This window comes from Erithacus rubecula (assembly GCF_903797595.1).
Source record: "Erithacus rubecula genome assembly, chromosome: 1".
In the NCBI taxonomy this organism is placed as follows: Eukaryota; Metazoa; Chordata; class Aves; order Passeriformes; family Muscicapidae; genus Erithacus; species Erithacus rubecula.
Genome location: NC_136658.1, coordinates 75,265,729 through 75,284,336, shown reverse-complemented (window position 1 = coordinate 75,284,336; position 18,608 = coordinate 75,265,729). Strand labels below are relative to the sequence as shown.

General features: G+C 37.4%; 1 protein-coding gene across 1 annotated transcript in view; it reads right to left on the bottom strand.

Annotated features, from left to right (window-relative positions):
- Window positions 1–4,257: 4,257 nt before the first annotated feature.
- UBL3 (ubiquitin like 3) overlaps window positions 4,258–18,608 on the bottom strand; it is a 56,011-nt gene continuing 41,660 nt past the window's right edge. The window contains exons 2-5 of the mRNA XM_079298584.1: window positions 14,323–14,431; window positions 10,644–10,730; window positions 6,407–6,484; window positions 4,258–6,019 (exon numbers count right to left, since the gene is read on the bottom strand). Of these exons, the coding sequence (XP_079154710.1) occupies window positions 5,967–6,019; window positions 6,407–6,484; window positions 10,644–10,730; window positions 14,323–14,431 (327 nt within the window). The 3' untranslated portion in view covers window positions 4,258–5,966. The remainder of the gene's footprint in view (window positions 6,020–6,406; window positions 6,485–10,643; window positions 10,731–14,322; window positions 14,432–18,608) is intronic.

Here is an 18,608-nt window from a genome sequence, read left to right as displayed (position 1 = left end):
ATTTTCTGTTAGAAGTGTCAAAACATTTACTACCTATAAATTCAGTATCCTTGGAATTGATAAAAGCAGGGTGCTTACATCTGGCACCACTCAAGAGGCAGCAGCTTCTGCCCTAAGGAACTGCAGTTCACATTCTCTACCAGCTAAAACACAGTAAATTATTCCCTCAAGCCTTCTCCAGGAAAGCACAAACATCACCTTGACTCTGACCACAATTTCTTCTTGGAAGCAGGAGGTTTGTAGAGATAAACTCCTGCTGGAGTACATGATATGCTGGCCCTGGGGCTCACATTATGCTTGAACATAATGGACGTAGCAATGCCAGAAGTATTTTTCCCCTTAAAGCTGGGCTCTTCCCTCAAAGGTAACATAATATCTGAAGGACAAAAATACTACCTTGTTGGGAAAGCGTTTTGCATCACTAATTTTGCTAATTTTAGAAATTCTGTCAATTTTCATTGATACAACAATCAATTTTACTTTTATATCTAGTTCAGCTGTTCTCCTGAAATTACTTCTGGTGGCAGTGAGTGCCATTCATTTAATGAAAAATGTTTCTATCAAATCTGAATTTGTCACCTCTGCTTTACAAATGTAAAACTGGGCCTATAAAGCTGCAAGACAAAAATAGAAATTCTCCAATTTGTTATCCATTTTATCAGAAGTAATCCATTTTTGTCATCACTGTAGCTATTTTAATGTCTCATTCTCTTCAATCTGTGTAATATTTCTGCTGTCTCGCTATTTTTGTCAGCATTTTCAAAATCATAAGGAACTTGAAATACAAATCATCTGCCCCTGATGCCCAGAACTCAGACTTGGACTGATGCAGGAAATTTCAAAAATAAGAGTTGTTAGCATACTTCACTTTCTCTACCTATGCTGTCCTTCACATTCCAAACTGCAGCTTCATTTGTCACTGTGATTCCTGAGCTTGATAAGGTATCATTACAGTCTCTTTGGGGCTTTTTTTTTTTTTTTTTTGTGAGCTTGATTTTCATAACCTTCATTATTTTCTATCTCACTGGTCATTCCTTTTCCAGATTAATTAAAAAACCCCAAACCAAACCCTTATCAACTAAAAAAAAGGCCAGCAGAAGTCAATAATAAACTATTGGAAAAACCCAGAGAATAACAAGGGGTTTGTAATTATACAGTCTAGGGTAATAAATTGGCAAGCAAATTAGCTTCACATTTTAAATCTCTTCACAGGTATGTACACGTGGTACAGAAGGACAAATATGTCTTTATTATCCTGCTTTATGAGAATTATTAACAGCTTGTTATCATAAACCATATATTACCATCAGCCTCCTGATTAACAGCAAACCTTTTATTGTGCTCTGAAAATAAGCTTGAAACTCAAAGCTATGGCAAGACAGGGTATCTGGGCAGAACCTCAGTACTGCAGCAGAAATAAAGGGGAAGGAACTCTCCTTTAAGTCATAACAGATGGCATTTCCTCTGATTTAGGCACAGAATTCCCCTCAGTTTCAATAGTGTAACTGTTGTTAATTGTCTAAATGCCAATTTACACAGGACATATAGCACAACATCTGCTTAAGCCTAACCACGTAAAATAAAGTTAGCAAGAGACTTTCAGATGTAGAAGTATATCCATCCCTCTATTTGCTTCTTGAAGCAAGATTTGTGTAAGAAATCTTATCAGAGCACACATAGAACTACAAAATACACAAGCTTTACTCCCCTGGAAAGCAGCAGCAGCCACTCCTGATTTCTGGCTAGCCCAGAAACACCTGCCTGCCTTCTTACCTGTGAGAGAAGAAGGAAGTTTTTACAAACTGCTGTATATTTATCTTCTAAATCAAATCATTGTTCCTTCTGTTGCAAATGTACTAAGGAATGATATCCATAAACAGCAGAGATCAGCATTAAATTAATCTTGATGCAGCACCTTAGCAAAGCCTCTACTATTGCAGTGACCGTGCTTTTTTCCTCAGCAGCTGAGCTAATCCCCATGACTTGTTTCCACAGACATAATTTTGCTATCCATTAAGAGAACATAAGTTCTAGATCACTTTCATCACTACCAGGTATTACAGAATCACAGAATGGGCCAGGTTGGAAGGTACCAAAGGGGGTCATCTGGTCCAACCTCCCTACTCAAGCAGGGCCATCCCAAATCACATGACACAGGATTGTGTCCAGATGGTTGTTGAATGTCTCCAGTGGGGGACACTCCACAATCTCTATGGGCATTCTGTTCCAGTGTGCAATCACTGTACAGTAAAAAAGTTATTCCTTATATTCAGATGGAACTTTCTGTGCATCAGTCCCTGCCTGTTGCCTCTTGTCCTATAGCTCAGCCCTGCTGAGCAGAGCCTGGATCCATCCTCTTGGCACTCTCCTTTGGATACTTACAGGCACTGATGATGTCCCATCTCAGTCATCTCTTCTTGAGGCTGAACAAGCCCAGCTCCCTCAGCCTTTCCTTGTAAGAGAGGTGCTCCAGTGCCCCACGCATCCTTGCTCTTCTCCACTGGACCCTTTCCAGGAGCTCCATGTGTCTCTTGTCCTGAGTAGCCCAGAATTGGACACAGCACTCCAGATGTGCCTCACCAGGTCAGAGTAAAGGGGCAGGATCACCTCCCCTGACCTGCTGGCACTGCTCTTCCATCCTAATCCACCCCAGGACACCAATGGCCTTCTTGGCCACAAGGGCACTGCTGGCTCAGGGACAGCTTGTTCACCAGGACCCCCAGGTCCTCCTCCACAAAGCTCCTTCCCTGAGCCTGTGCTGGTGCAAGGGGAAGAACCCTGCATTTGCCTTTGTTGAATTTCAGACAGTTCCTCTCTACTCATCTCTCCACCCTGTTGAGGTCCTTCAGAAGGGCTGCACAGCACTCTGGGCTATTGGCCACAATATTACTCCTCACATGTGTGATTGTTTATAGCACACACAATGGTATAGGAGACACATGTAGTCTCTTTGTGGTATTTCAGAATAAGGGCTTCAGATCATTCTCTCCTTCCCTTCCTTCATGACATCTTTTAACTCATGCATAGCATAGGGAAAAGATAATTTCCATCTGGCAGTGAAAATCAAATGTCAAACTCTTCAGTTTATTCACAGACCATCCAATGGCCTGACCCTGAAAAGATTTAGCTTTAATCTTTTTGGGCTGCTAGTATCCATTTTACTCCAATCAAAATAGAAGAGAAGAATATGCATGAGCTGGGAAACGTGGATTAAGAGCTACTGCTTTTGTTTTGGCAAATGCACAAACCACAATATAAAGCACACAAGGAAAAAAGCACATCTTTTAGCAATCCCCCTGCCCCAGTTTTCCACCCAACTCACACCACAACAGAAATGCTCTTCAAGGGCAGAACTGACAATTGGTGGGAAAATTCAGGCAAACTGTTCTATCCACTTTCTGCAGGAGTCATTCTGGCATGCTTTAAATGCCAGGTGGTGTTTAAGGATTTGCTTGGACATGTGCATATACACATCTTCTTCATCTTAACAAAAGGGAACTCCACATACTTTGCTACAAAACCTCACCAAACACTTTGACTAGAAGTTTCTGGATTTTCATGTATTTATTCTGTATTAAGTACCTGGCTACTTTTTCAAACCACGATTACATCTCCTGCATTCGTTTTTCAAAATCAAGGCATTTGAAAGCTTTGGTTAACTAACTGAGCATGTCCTGTCTCAGACCATTTCTTTTTCTTGTGCTGTCATAGCCATTTCCCATCTCAGACTGTGTTACTTGGGTGGTCAGCATTTTGGAAAAGGGAAACCTATCACACTTTTGGCTTTTTAAAGAAGAAAGTTTGTGTCCCTACAGTTTCTCATTTAGCAACCACACTTCAGAGTAGAAGGAAATGCCCCCTCCCAAGATTCATCTTGGCAATGAGCACATAATGGTGCCATCTCAGTCCCCAGCACCTCAAGGAGTATGTGCATGCTCTTTTCATCAGCAAATGAAGACTGCAGAAACTCACAGCACGAGCACACAGCTCCTGTGAGGCACACAAGGGTGACACCGCAGCACGTTTGCAACTGCTCATGCTCACATTCCTCTTCAACAGAAAAAAGTCTTCCAGGCCATGTATTAAGTGAAAGGAAACAAATATTGAAGTGATAAATCCCATTACCATTGTTCAACAGACTTTGTGCCCCTCCTTTTTTAACAATAAATAAAATGGAGTCCTTACTTCATTTTCACATTAAGAAGTACTATTAAAAGCAGTTCAGACCCAATTACAACCCTTGAAACACCACTGAAATGCACTACAATATTCTTTTATTTAGTTTACAGAGGAGTCTATCAGTACAGGTTGCAGAAAGAAAATGTTTAGTGCTATTTACAATTCGTTTTAAAACTCTGCTCTATACAAATTTAATTCTGATCAGTATGAACAATATTTTTGTAAATCTACTGCATATAAAGCATTTCATCAAAGCAGTAACAATGAATAAAATAACCTGTTTACATTTGAATGATGCCAATCATTCGGAAAAACAATTACACAGAACATCTGTAAGAGTTGTGGACACTTAAGTACAGAACACAATGTCAACCTGTGACTCAGTTTTTTAAAGGCTAAAGCTATTTATATGGAATATTGTTCTATTATACTACACGCCAATCTATATTTAACTTCTATAGTTATGTATTTTATAAGATTTTTATTAAATATATTCTACACATATTTGTAATTTCACCCAGGAAGAATTCCTCCCCAGTGAAAAAATATAAAATCTTTTATATTTTTTAATTTTTATTTATTTTTATTTTTTTACAGGTTTAGATGAAACTAGCTCATGCTTTAGTGCTGTGCAAATTTCTTTAGCATATCAACATTTAAATTATTGATATGAAATAAAAGAATGGCATCCTTTTTCAATTATGTATGCCTTCAAAAATCAGCTTCTGATTTTAATACCATTGCAAGCACTAATACCAAATGCAGATTATGTAAAGAAACAAAACTAGTACTATGGCAGAAGTTTTTCTTTTTGCTTTTTAAATTTTAATAATTCTTTTGAAATCTCTAATGAGTAAGCATGACACTGGAGTCTAAGGTACAGATGAGAAAAATGACTGAAAAACACCAATTGCCAATATTCAAATACATAAAATTGATTAGTAAATGATGTTTTCTAACGTTTATGCACAATAATAAAAGCCTATGAACTACAGGAAACTACCCCTCCCATATTAAGGCTAGGAAATGCACTCTCTGCACTTGTTTGTGCTGTCTGAATAAGCACTCAACTAACACACGATTGGAGTGCACACAGTAACAAAAAAATCAGTTTCATCAGCCCTCTACAGAGTGCTTTTAAATTACAGGCACATAGTAATTTTTCTTTGTTGCAGTGAAAATATATATAGTTAGACTTGGTTTAGTTAGTTTTCTGTGCCAGTTTGGCCACGGAGGTTGACTTAGGTAGAATTGACTTAACAGTTTTTCCTTTGATTTGGCCATAAGTGAGATTTGTTTTAATTATTAATTATTATACTATTTTCCAGTGTTGCATTATACATTGTGGGTTATCACTAGGTGTCTCAAATATTGTTAGAGAATGTTGAGGAGAAATATACTGTCAACCATATTTAGTGCAAATTGCATCTAGAAAGCTTGACTGGTTAGATCCGGTTAATGCCGATTTTCGTGGTAGCAAAAAGATTCCTGCTATGGAAAAGAACACAAACCTTTCTGGAGATTGAATTCTTTCAAAAGTGATGTACTGTAAGATTATTCAACAAAGGAGGAATTGAAAAAAATACTTAAAGTGTTCATAGATCTTTCACTTTTTGCTTTTAAAAAAAAGACTAATGAGACAGTGTTCATGTATTATTTCAGTTCCATGGATTTACAGACGGGCTCTTCCTACAGGTGTTTGAAGCAAGGTAGGGCCTCTTCTATTCCAGCAGCATGAAAGACAAAGACTATATTACATCACACTTAGCAGGTAAAGCTAACAGGGTTTACAGGATTACACAGCAATTGCTTTCTCCAGTTTTTTCACGGTTCCTTTGACCTGCAAAGAAGAGGGAAGTTTTACTCACATTCCATTTCTAAAGCAATCAGACTGTTCTGTGTGACTGTATGCTTAATACAAGTCTGTTCTTAATTATTTCTGTATTTATTGTTATACACATGCATACATAACTGAAAAATAAATCAGGACTAACTTGTCACAATAAAAACAAGAGCTTTTAAGGTCTGAGTAAGTTTTTGCACTATATAAAAACGCTAAATCAGAAAGTTAGTTTCTTAGTTTTCTACAAAAGCATTCCATTACCTTCTTCACAAAAGAGCACAAGGACTTGACTTTTCTATGCTATGAAATACTCAAAAAGCCTGTAAGAGACCTGACTACTTTGCCATATACTCCAATAAGAAACTCCTGTAGTGCCCAGCCTACCTTGAGAGTTTGGTTCTGGCAGTGTCTCTCTAGCCACCAAATGCATCACTGTTGTTTTGCCAAAAGGAAGTTTTAATGCTGCAAAAGGAGAAAGGGAGAGTTATTGACACATTATATCAGCCTTTTTTTCTCCAAAATACCCAGTTGAAACTAACCATACTTGGATTAGCACCTCTTCAAAAGTTCAAAATGTTAGGTTTGAGCTGCTTACTGGTAGAAGTTTGGTAATTCAGGGACTCAGGGCATGACAATAGTCACTCAGAACACAACATTCCTACAGACATGATACTCCTGCAAGGAAACTGAGCCTTCCTCTTTTAAGTAAAGAAGTGAAGTGGGCATTCATGCCAAGACTCAGGTGTTAAGCACTCTTTAATGATAAGGATGCAAAAAAGTTGCTAATGCAGCCACCAAAACGTTATTCCTGAGGTATCAAAACAATGAATCTCTACTGCAAAACAGATTTTCCTATAACATATTTTGATCCATTACACAGATTTTTTGAAATACAAAATGTCTGCATCTTGCCTTTTAATACTAATCTGTAACATCAGCTGAAAAATATCAGATTTAAAGTAGTAGTTCTCACAATGCTGCCTTTGTGAGCCTTAGCAATACAACATTTTTAAAAATGGTGCTTTCCACAATTCATTCTGCTTGTGTCTGAAACTATAATTATAATTTTTACATTCCAATTATATATATAATATATGTATACTTTAGAGTATCTTCCTTGATTGTTTATCTGAGACATAGAAGGCAAAGATGGTCTAAGTTCTGTCCCTCCCACCTTATAGTGGAAAAAACATTCAGTGATAAATTTAACAAGAATTTAATCCTTAATACACAAATAATTCTGATTCGTGTAGACTTTGTCCTATCAAACTCAAGTTACAGATTTTTAACCTACAGTGAAATGGCATTTTAAGTGAATAAATGAATAAGGTATGGCAAATAAACCTGAAGGCAACTGAAGCAAAAACTGCTTCTCTGTTTCAATCACTAGAGCATAGATTAAAGATTGACTAATAAAAAGCCTCTCTACAACACTGCTATTAAATCATGTTTGCTGCCTACATATTTATTTCAAAAAAATTAAATTATGATTAAAACTCAGGTTCTAACACAGGTGTAAGCACACAAAGTGATACAGAACTCCACAAGATTCTTTGAAGCATCTGTACTTTGGGAAAGGCCATCTCTATGGAAAGGCAAATCTCAAAGTTTCTTCGTTTACTTGAAGCACTGCCTGTGCCTGCAACTAGAAGCTATTTATAGACTGGAATCTGACAAAGATGATGCATTTTGGGGACCTTATACCATGATACAACTGAAAACTCAAACTGACTGTTAATATGCTCTTTGCAAACTCCATGGAAAAGAACTATCTTCATAACAAACTCTTGAATTACAAAATAAGCACATTAGGAACAACTTTCATCATATCAACACAATTCAAGAGACTTGATTAGTGAGTTGTGGAGATGAACTATTTACAGTAATCAAGTAGAACTGTGCTACTATTTATATTAACTGATTTCAGCTAGAAGTTTGCATAGTATACACAAGTTTTTGTTAGAAATTTCCAGCTTCTTGCTTGGAGCACCATGACAGCATCTGAGCAGCCTAACCTATGCTCAGTAATTCTTTCTTGCTCTTCTCTTTGTGCTCTCACCCCTTTCTCCATTTTAACCAAAATTGGATTTAATTCCTTTCTCAACTGTTCAATTCCATTGTTGTTCTGTATTTTCTATTGCCAGAACTTACTTTTCACCCCTTTATGGAATGTGCATGGCTCATGGTGCATTGAGTTCCCTTCCCCAGCAAATAAGGAAGCAAATGCTGCTGATTACCATTATCTACCAAGAAATGGAGAACTGTTGATTATGTATTACTTCCCTAATTAATATTATTTGAAATGCAAACTGCAGAACAAATATTTAGCTAAAGGATTAAATTTCCTGTTGGAAGCTGAACAACAGACTCAGCCTTGCTAGCCAACTCCCCAGCCCTCTGCACAGGCAGGACACAACAAAACTGTGTGGATCAAGCACTGCAGGCAAGAGTGGCACAGCTTTACAAAGGTTCCTGTTCTACACTGCTCCCAGTGCCACTAGCTCCGCTGCTCTTGTAGTGACAGGCCATTCAGAGGACGTATCAAAAGGGATTATTTCTTGAAAATAAAGTTTTTCACTCAAAAGCACTTTTTCCTAATAATTTCTCATTTTGAGACATCATAGTTTACAGGAGTCTCAAATTCATAAGCCACTACACAGACATGTAAGGTAAAAACAAAGAAAAATGGACTCCAGTTGAAAAAGAAAACCAAACTGTTTCCTTGGAAACTTTTGTTTCACTGGATGATAAAGTGATAATCAGGAGGTCCAAATTCCAGCCAATAATTTCTAATCACCTAAAGCAAATATAACACTAAGTGCTGCAACTCAAAGAGAACTGCAGCTAGAAAAGCTTAATGAAAGTGTATTATACTAAGAAACATAATATAAATATTGTGTTCAGCAAGAAACCTCCCCCCTCCACCTTCCTTTTAAAGGCAACTAGTTCACTTAAGGTTACCTCTAATGAACAAGACAAACTGTAGTAAGTCTTTTCAGGCTGTTTTATGAATTCCTGTTCCCCTTTCAGCTGTGTAATCTAACTCCTGATAACTTCATTAGTGCTGAAGTTAAGCCAATGTTTTAGGGATTCTTTCTTAAAACAATACAGCAACAAAAATATTTTTCAAAAACACTAATATACATGTAAGATCCTTGGGGTAAAAACATGATGATTAAATCGCAACGCATGAATGATTAAGAATGAACTGAAATGCCCTGAACACAAGAAAGTGTTCAAAATTCATAGACCTAAGTTAATGCAAGAGTCAGCAGCATGCAGCTATTATTTTTCAGCTTAACTCATTAACTAATATATTAAACAAATAGTCAACATTTTTTTCAGATTTAGACAAATGTCATTAATGGGAAAAAATGCTGGTGGTAAAGAGCAGCACTCAGATAAATGGTGAAGTAAATCCCAGTTAGCTATCCTTGCCTGGAAATGTAGGGTAAGACTAGCATCTTTTATTGCAGAGATGATCCAAGACTTAACATTTGTCTTTCAACTCTACTCCAACTGCTACTAGCTGCACTCACTGTCACCTGGTAAAAATACAAATTAAAGAGTGAATACAAATTTCAGAATTCTTCCAGCTGAGCTGACAATGATCTTGTTTGTATATATAGATGCATTAAAAATTTATATATGTGGAGAGTGAATCTATAAGTACATCACTAGGCAACACTGGGAATGGTAGAAAGTGAATCAATAGCTATATCATCCCAGTCAATTCTTCATGGAACATCACCATAAGCAGTCCAGAAATATTATTTCCAGATTCCTCTTAACTGCAAAAACAATTAATTGGTGATTTTGTATTATATTATATTCTTCTTTCTGTACTGAATTCAGGTACCAAACCATATATATAATTTGAACATAAAGGTAGGGGCACTAATTTGTTTTTTAACTTGCACAGAATGGAGGGTCTCATATTGGTTAGTCATTAACCCAGCTGATACTCCCATGGGCAAGTGCTACCTACAAAAGCAGAGATGAATTAAGTGTGTGTCACACCTCTAACAAGGGTTCCCACCAAAATGCAGATTTGTTGGGAAACAGTTGCCACGAGGGGGCACAGTTGAATTGCATTTCCTTAGCAAACGAAGTGAAGCCATTTACTGTTGTTTTCGCATAACTATGCAATTGTATCCCTGGGAGAGCACTGGACAGCAAGAATGCTTCCCCTCATTCTCATTCATAGGGTGTCTTCCTGCGTTGCACTAAGATTTAAAGTATTGTTAGACCAATTATCGTAAAGTTTATCAAGCATTTAAAAATATTTCAGATATTTATTAAGTAACTTGTCCTACTAAACGCAGTGTAGGAGAGGTGGAACAAAATATTCCATTTAGAAAGACAACAAATAAAAGCAGCACCACAGTTTCTTTGTGTGAGAGGAGACTTGACTTAGCAGGTGGTTCCTCTCAAAGTTTAACAACTCGTGGTAACAACATGGAAAAATATGCAATCAAGTACAATGACACTCTATGCACAAGAAAAACAGTATAAAGCAGGCCATCCTGTGATCTTGAACACTAAAGTAGCATTCACTGAACCGTAAATAAATATCCCTTCTGCCTAACTGTAACACGTACAATGAAAATTATTTTCGTACCTCCTAGTGTCACATTGCCATGAAGAAACCTCCCTTGATAAATAAGTCGCAAGATATTTGGACTGCTGACTTGTTCTTCTTCCCAATCTGAAGAGAGAGAGAATTTCCACAGTTACATAGTAATAAAAAACATTGTTTTTTCTCTCACCTTTATCCAGGAAGAAAGTTGGGAACAGGACTCTTTTGCATAAAACACTAAAGAAAGAACACAGGCTGAAGGTACAGGAAGATAATTCAAGGTCAGCACTCCTGAAGTCTATTCTTGAATTTATTATTTGACATTGGGCATTGAAACACGTAATTTTATGTCTGCGAGTATAAATATTTCTGATGTCACAGACTGCGGGATATATTTAGCAGATACATAAGTCCTAAAGAAAGTATTTCATACATGGAAATTGCTTCCTGATTCTCGATATCCAGGCCATTCTGAAGTTTCCCTAGCCACACTCCTTGTCACCAGCTAATTACCTAAGCGGAGCTGTTCTCCAGCAAGGGGAAGCTGCCACACACAGAGCGAGCGCGCATGTGATGGGTCACTTGAAACAGGACTCTGAGATCACAGCGCTGAAAAAAACCTCCGGAGGCAGCTCAGCGCCGCTCGATGGCGGCCGGATCCAACCAGTTCCATGTCTGGAGGGGGCAGTGACCTGAGCAGCCCCGACCGCCACCGCAGAGCCGCAACAGAGCCTCTCTCACAGCAGACACCCCCCAACACATTTCAACGAGCTTCTCAAAGGCCCATCGTGAAGGTTTTTATGTGGCAAACGGTGGTTCAAAAATAAAAAAAGCAAACATGCATTTGCCTATAATGCTTAAGCCGTCATAAATAAATGATAAGCTTAAATGGTCTTTTCCTACTCTTTTTCCATTCCCCTGTCAGAATGTGAAGAACAAATAAATATGTACTTTGCTTTCAGAACAAGTATCATAAAACCTTGAAATGTTGAATTTAAATGGTCTCTCTGGGAATACAGTGTCTTCTGTTTCTTAGATGTCCAGTTATCTGGCAACAGTTGTTCACAAATGTTCTCTCTTTCTGCTTTTGTAGTGTTTATATAGCAAAATGAATATTCAGCAAGGGATCAAGACAAGCCACAGAAACCAACCTGTTCACTGGGAACATACAATTAACATACAGGCAATAGCAACTGGCACCACAAAAGGAGAAGAACTGAAAAGGGTAGAAGGGGAAGCATTTAAAACAAAAGCACAGCTGCAGAGTGTATGGAGAGGCATCTGGTGCAAAAAGCTTGCAGGCAGAGACTGGGCAGCAGGAGCCATCTCAGCCCCAGACCATGGCAGGAGCAAGGCTGGTACCAACAGCAGAAGCTGCAACACTCCCAGGTGCTCCCATGTGCCTGGTTTACAAGATTAGATCAAATTAGGCAAACAAAGCTATTTGAATTTCAAGTATTTCCACTTAGGGTCTGATTCAATTGTCTTGCAATTCAAGCACATGCCCGTTCTGCTGTGCTGTGAAGCGGGCTACATCAAGGATATGAATTATCACTCTGCTACCATAGCAGTTTTGGTTTGGTTTTTTTTACTCCATACAATCTGAACTCCACTCTATGTGGCTGTAAAGAGGAGAAATTCAGCCAGTTGACAGTGCCATAATGATGTAAAACCACAACCAAAAGAAAACAGACTAGATTTTGGCACAGGTATTTTCTCACTGTTAAGCTGCCAAATTACCCATCCTTTTAATTTCTGCTTCTTGGCTGGAAGTCTGAAACATTTCTTTCTGACATTGATTCAAATTTTAATTTCCACCAATTACCAAATGAACCAAGGACTCACTGAATCTAGCCTTTTTTGGGTTTTTTATTTTTTTTAAAGTTCAGATAATTGCTGTAAAAGAAAGAAGTTAATATTATTTAGAAGGAAATGGGGAGGGGGAAAAGAGACCAGGTAACCTATCTAGATGATATGCACTTATCTAGATGATATGTGGCATTTTCTACTGCAAGTCAAAAGATCCTTAATTAACAACTGTATTGCCAAAAGAAAAAAAAGTGCAAGCTTTGCCTTTATCTTGCCTGTGTCTGACAGAGGTTATTTCATTCATTTTTCCCCCTAGAAGATCATGACAAGTCAAAATGGTGGTAAAAACAATTGTAACATCTCTTTTTCAAGGCAAATTTAGTTCTCATCAAGATTTCTCAGTTCTGTGGCAAAGAGGAGCACTCTCAGTGTGAAAACAGCTAATGGGCTAATGTTTGTGAAAATCTATATGCTATTCTGAAGTGAAACTTTTTTTCTTTTAAATTCAGACTATTCTTCCTTGCAAAAGCAAATATTCACCAAAATTTAAAGCACTCCCTCAGGAAAGCAGGTATTTGAACTGAGGTTTCCATGTCTGGTTCTACTTTTTTTTTAAAAGATGAGACTTTAAAGTCTGGGTTTCTTCCCAACTCTAAACTCAGAATCTGCAACCTTCAAGCTCTTCACAAGACTGTGAACATGACATCACACATTCACGAGCATAAACTTGAGTAAGGAAAAAAAAAATCCAGTTCTGCCTCTACTGATTCAGATAAATGTACACAAAGAGCATTTGGTTATGACAAATATGTTATAGGCACACATTAAAATATGTGCAGCACAGATGCTATGTTAACCTATTTGTTAAAGCATTTTACATCTGTATCTAATACTTCAGAGGACTTAAAACCTCCTCCTTCATTACATATTTTACTAAATACATAATACTGCAATTCAAACACCAGCAAATCAAACACCAGCAAATCAAATACCAGCAAATCAAACAGCAAACTGAACTTTTTTCCTGACCTCAAAGACCAGTTTAAGGCCTCAAATACCGATTATCACCATTAACTTTTGGCATAAACTATCATCCACCATATGTCTTTGACAAAGGCACCACAGAAATAGACAGTGCAATGTTTTAGTTTGTCTAAATAGTAGTCTTTTTAACATCAAAACAGTAACCCAAATGAAGTCCTGTACCAGAAGAAGCATTTTCTTTCATCGTATGTAATGCTATGTCTGTGTTTTGGCTATTTTCCCATGAAATCATAGTGGGGAGAACAGAAGCACTTTGTTTTGGGGACCTATTCACATATGTGAATACACATCTTAAGTTCTCAAGTTCATTTTCCAAAGCCAGTATTCCTGTATGACACCAAGTATATTTACACAAACAACATCCAGTCTTGTAATGTCTCTTAAAATGGGCTTTTATATTAGTCTTTTTCCTGGAAAAATATCAGTATTACAGATCCTTTCTAAGATAACTCAGTAAGGAAAAAGTACTTCAGACTCAATTTCACTAACGCATTCCTGTGACTTCCCATGTTTTATTTTAGCTGTCCTCACATAAGAGGTTTTATATCTCCAACATTTCCTCACACTTACTAGATCCTCTAACACGATCGATAAAGTGTCTAAAGATGGGGGGGGGGGAAAGTACTTCAATTTGGGGAAGAAAATTTTAGAAATAAAGTATGAAACAGTCCTGACACCTAAAAATCTGCCTAACTGGAGGAACTGCAGGCAGGACACCTGTATTTCTACATAAATCTTTGTCCTGATAGTGAATAATCATACTTAATTTGAATGGTGAGCAGGAGATCAGTTGATGACACTTCAATCTGAATATACAGGGAAGCTTCTTGCTCACCACTTAAACAGCCAAAGCCACACTGCTACTCACCCATTGGCCAGTTGTCATACACATGTTTTGCAATATCTGCAGCAGAGTCATTCGGTGAAAACAGGAACTCTTTTGTTTTCCCGCTTACCAAGATGAGGCGCAAATTTATCTGGTAAAAAAAACCCAAACCATCAGTATTAGGAAAGCTTACAGAGACAAATTATTTATTTTTTACAGTCACTAAAAACTGTCATTGGTTTTGAAAGACTGATCCAAGTAATTTGAGAAAACAGTTTAACATGTTAACATATGTTAAAAAGAGGGTCAAAGAGGTCACTAAAATGTTGTTCACATACCCATAATCTAGAAAGATTAAATTCTAACAGCTGGTATTTTTGATTATAAACACCAGAACATTCTGTTAGTGATTGAGTGAACTGTGCCAGTAAAAAAAAATAGCTTTCAATAATGTAGAAACATAATCTAGCAATAACACATAAGAAACATAGCACCTGAATGAAGAGGAAAAATATAACCTGAAAAATTAACTTATACAGAAAGAATTAAAATATCAAAATCTGCACCCGGATAGCCTGTGAGCCTAAATAAAAGCCCTAGATTGCTCCCTCCCAATCTCAGTCAGTGCATCTCCTACAAAACACCAGGGAATCAGACAGCATCCTTCCCTGCTCCCAGCTGCCATAAAGCTGCCTCCCTGAATCCCTCTGCCAGTCTTCCAAATCCAAAACTTTGTCCCACAACTGTCTTTCACCTTTCTTATAAGCAAAGTGAGGTCCACATGTAACACCATTGTAAGATCACATCATAATTTTTCTTTCATTAATTTCCTCTATATAACTAACCACCGGTACCTTCAACCATAATTTTCCTGTCTTCTATTTGCAAATTACTGAATAGAATTTCTTCTCCATACAGCATTAAAGAAACATATAAAGAGCTCACTATGACATTATTTATAATGCAGAAGAGATTAAATTTTGTCTCCTCGAGCGACTGTTAGCAAGGTCACAAAATACATTTGGGTAGCTAGCACTTAGCAATGCCCATGGCAAGCAGGAGTCTAGCTGCTGATGTACTTTGACCTACAAGCCCACATTTCATCAAGTTTCAGTGAGACTTTAGCAGACTAACTGCTTGAATACTTTTTTCCAAGTTAAACTGTTAAGCTGTGGCTGTCACTTTAGGTAAGTTGCAACAAAGAATTCTTTGTTGGAATTCATTAAACTGTTTTCTACATCAAATATCAAGTGAAAAATTTACAGCAATGTTCAAGTTTTCTACACTTCTTGAAAAAATCTCAGTGCATCATATCCACTGAACATTAAGAGCCCTGCCTCAGCTGCCTACTCTCCACTTATTTCAGAAGCTCTTTAGACAGATCATCTATTCCCTCTTGAATGCTTTGGCTTGGATTCATTCTACCTATCTTAAGCACCTAATGGAGGTATCCAAATTACCATCTCTATCATCCAGCACACTTCAAGGTCAATGAAGGAAATGACCCCTCCTAAAAGCAATTCAGTGTCTATTTCAATGCGTAGCAAGTATAAAAAGATGGAGCATAAAAGGCTAAGTTCTCCTCCCTGTCCTCCTACTAACACCCCTTGGAAAATACAAGTCCTCCCATTAGTCCAGGAAAGCGGCCAAGTGGTGGCTGTCTCTGAGAAAGCACCACAGCCACCACAGGAGCATCACTGCATACCAGGTAATCACAAAAAAACTTGAAAGAGAGAAACTGAGGGAATGCTGTTTAGTCAAAGACAATTCTTCATAAAATTCAGTACACATTTGGCTATACACAACAAAGTTTTGTTTTCTTTGAAACGTCCAGAATGACTAAGGAATTATTTTCAAATTTCCAGTATTCACCAGTATTCAGCAGAAATTTTTCAGTATTCAGCAGAAAAAGCAGATCAAGTTCTACTGTTCCTGTTTACTCCAAAAACCTGACTGCTGTGATGAAACTACACTGATACTTCAAAAAATTGGACTATGTTCAGGTGTTGTTTTGCTTATACTGTTTTCAGTTTCAGTATTTCGCCCCCCTTTACTGTCTCCACCTGTGTATGTATAGACAACACTCACACACACAGTTTCTTTAGCTGGACTACCCTAGATAAAATCTTCTATTCCTCCTTTCATCCTAGGAGCCTCTCTGCACAATTTCTTCTATTTTCTCCTCAAACAAATAACAATTTCTGAAGCATACTACATGATGTCTCACCATGCTTGTATAACACCACCAGTAATTTCCTCTGGCTACTGGAAATATCTGTGACTGTGTCCCAAAAGTACATACACCTCTCCATAACTGCACCATGCTGTTTGCTCAGTTATTTTGCACCCCCTTCTACTTTGATCCTTTCAATTATTCAGTCTCCAAGCTTTTATCTTGGCTGTATCACCCTAAAGCACACGGCTCCAAATTTCATCCCACTCCTTACTCCATACCTCAGAGAGAAAGGAGGCTAGGTGTAAAGAATTATTTTGCATCACAAAGATGTTTCAGATTTTCCCCATGTCTGGGCACTGGACCTAAAAGAAATCTCCCAAAGTTCTTCTCCCTCTCTGCATTACAAGCACTTTTCAAACTTTCTGTCATCAATGAATTCTAGCAGTAGTCTTTACACTTAGTCATTAAATGAATCAGGAAACAACAAAATTGATCTGACAGTTGTTTCATGATGAATTTAATAACAAACTCTCCTCTCCTCTCAGCTAGGTCCTTTATATGAGGGTCACACAGATAGTTTCTCTAATACTTTTTAATTTCTCCTGTTTAATCAACAGTTTGCAAAACAGCACCACATCAGTTACTAAGTACATATTCAGATGACACTATAAAAATATGCACATAGAAAGTAAGTTCTTTTCATCAGCTTTTAGAAGTGAGGTGTACTGCATTTGATTTCACTTTCTCTACACCTCATTATTTTAAATTCTTTTTTAAGCATTAATGCACCTCCTTGCAATACCAACATACTGCCAAAAATTTAGGACGTTCAGACCACATCACAATGTGTTATTCATGCTTGGAATAGGCTGCCTGTTTAAAAGAACAAACAAGCCAATTCCAACTTTTCAGCACCAGTGCCTACCTTAACTGCTTCACCAGCAGCTCTTTTGCTTCTCACTCAATTCCCCATATCCATTTCCAATACTCTAACTGGCTCATGAGACACTCCCCTTAGCTTGCTCACTCTGGCTAAGCAGTTCCCAAACTCTGAATTTATATTGTTTATCTAAGGATTTATTTTGCTTCATCTGTGTGCAGTTTAGCTGTGGTGGGGGTTACCTTTTGAAGACCATGGCATTTTCCTAGGCAGTAGACTTAACACCAAACCTATCTACTCCCTAGAACCAGCTTGTTTGGATCCTACAAGGAAATGACTAAAATAAACCCCAAAAGATTAGCTCTGCTCAGCACTTAAAAGTATGATGGTGGCACTGCATTAACAGAAGTGAAGTTATTCTTCTTTTACCATTACATTAGGGAGACACATTTATTTTTATTCTCACTACTGAGTTTTGAGATCACCAGGAAGACTAAAGTGAATACAGAAAGGAGACAAATATAATTAAAAAATAACCCAAACTAACTTGGCTTCCTGGAAATTTTGATTAAATCGTACCTCTGCAGTTACTATACACCATAAAATCAATATAAGCAATATGAGGTGGGGGAAAGGGTGAAAAATGTTAGATTTTCCCTTCCCCCTATCTCCCTAAGATGGATAAGGTCCTTGTTGCTGAAGAGTATTTCTTATAGCCTTACTATGAAATACAAAAAGCACACTGAGATAAAATAATAATTTTACAGGGTATATTACAAAGTATGTGGAAAATTCAGGATAAATGTTTTCATTAAAAAAAAAAATCTTCACATATCAGCAGAAACCCAAAATAAATTTTTAAGCCAGTTAAGCAGATGTTATATCAAGTGTAAAGAAACAGCTGTTCTAATGAAAGGTTTGAGTATTTCCTTATTTATAGTACAGCATGCCACCAACACATTAAGTTTGTATGTTTGTCTGTCTGTCTCTCTCTCTATAGATATATATATATATATTTGTCTTTCTTAATCTTGGCTTGAAGGAATCTTAGTCTTTAGCTGCATATCACACTACCCCAAAGAGTTTGAAGCAAATAATCCCAAAATTTGCAACTAAATTTAGAATCCAATCTCATTTCCCTCAAGAATATTTGTAAATTTAACAACTTGCAACTGCTGTACTACTTAATCTTGTAAACAAACTATAAGGGATCTGAAAAAATTTTTCTGGCAAAATTTCAGAAAGCTCAGAAGTAAAAGAAGAAAGAGAAAA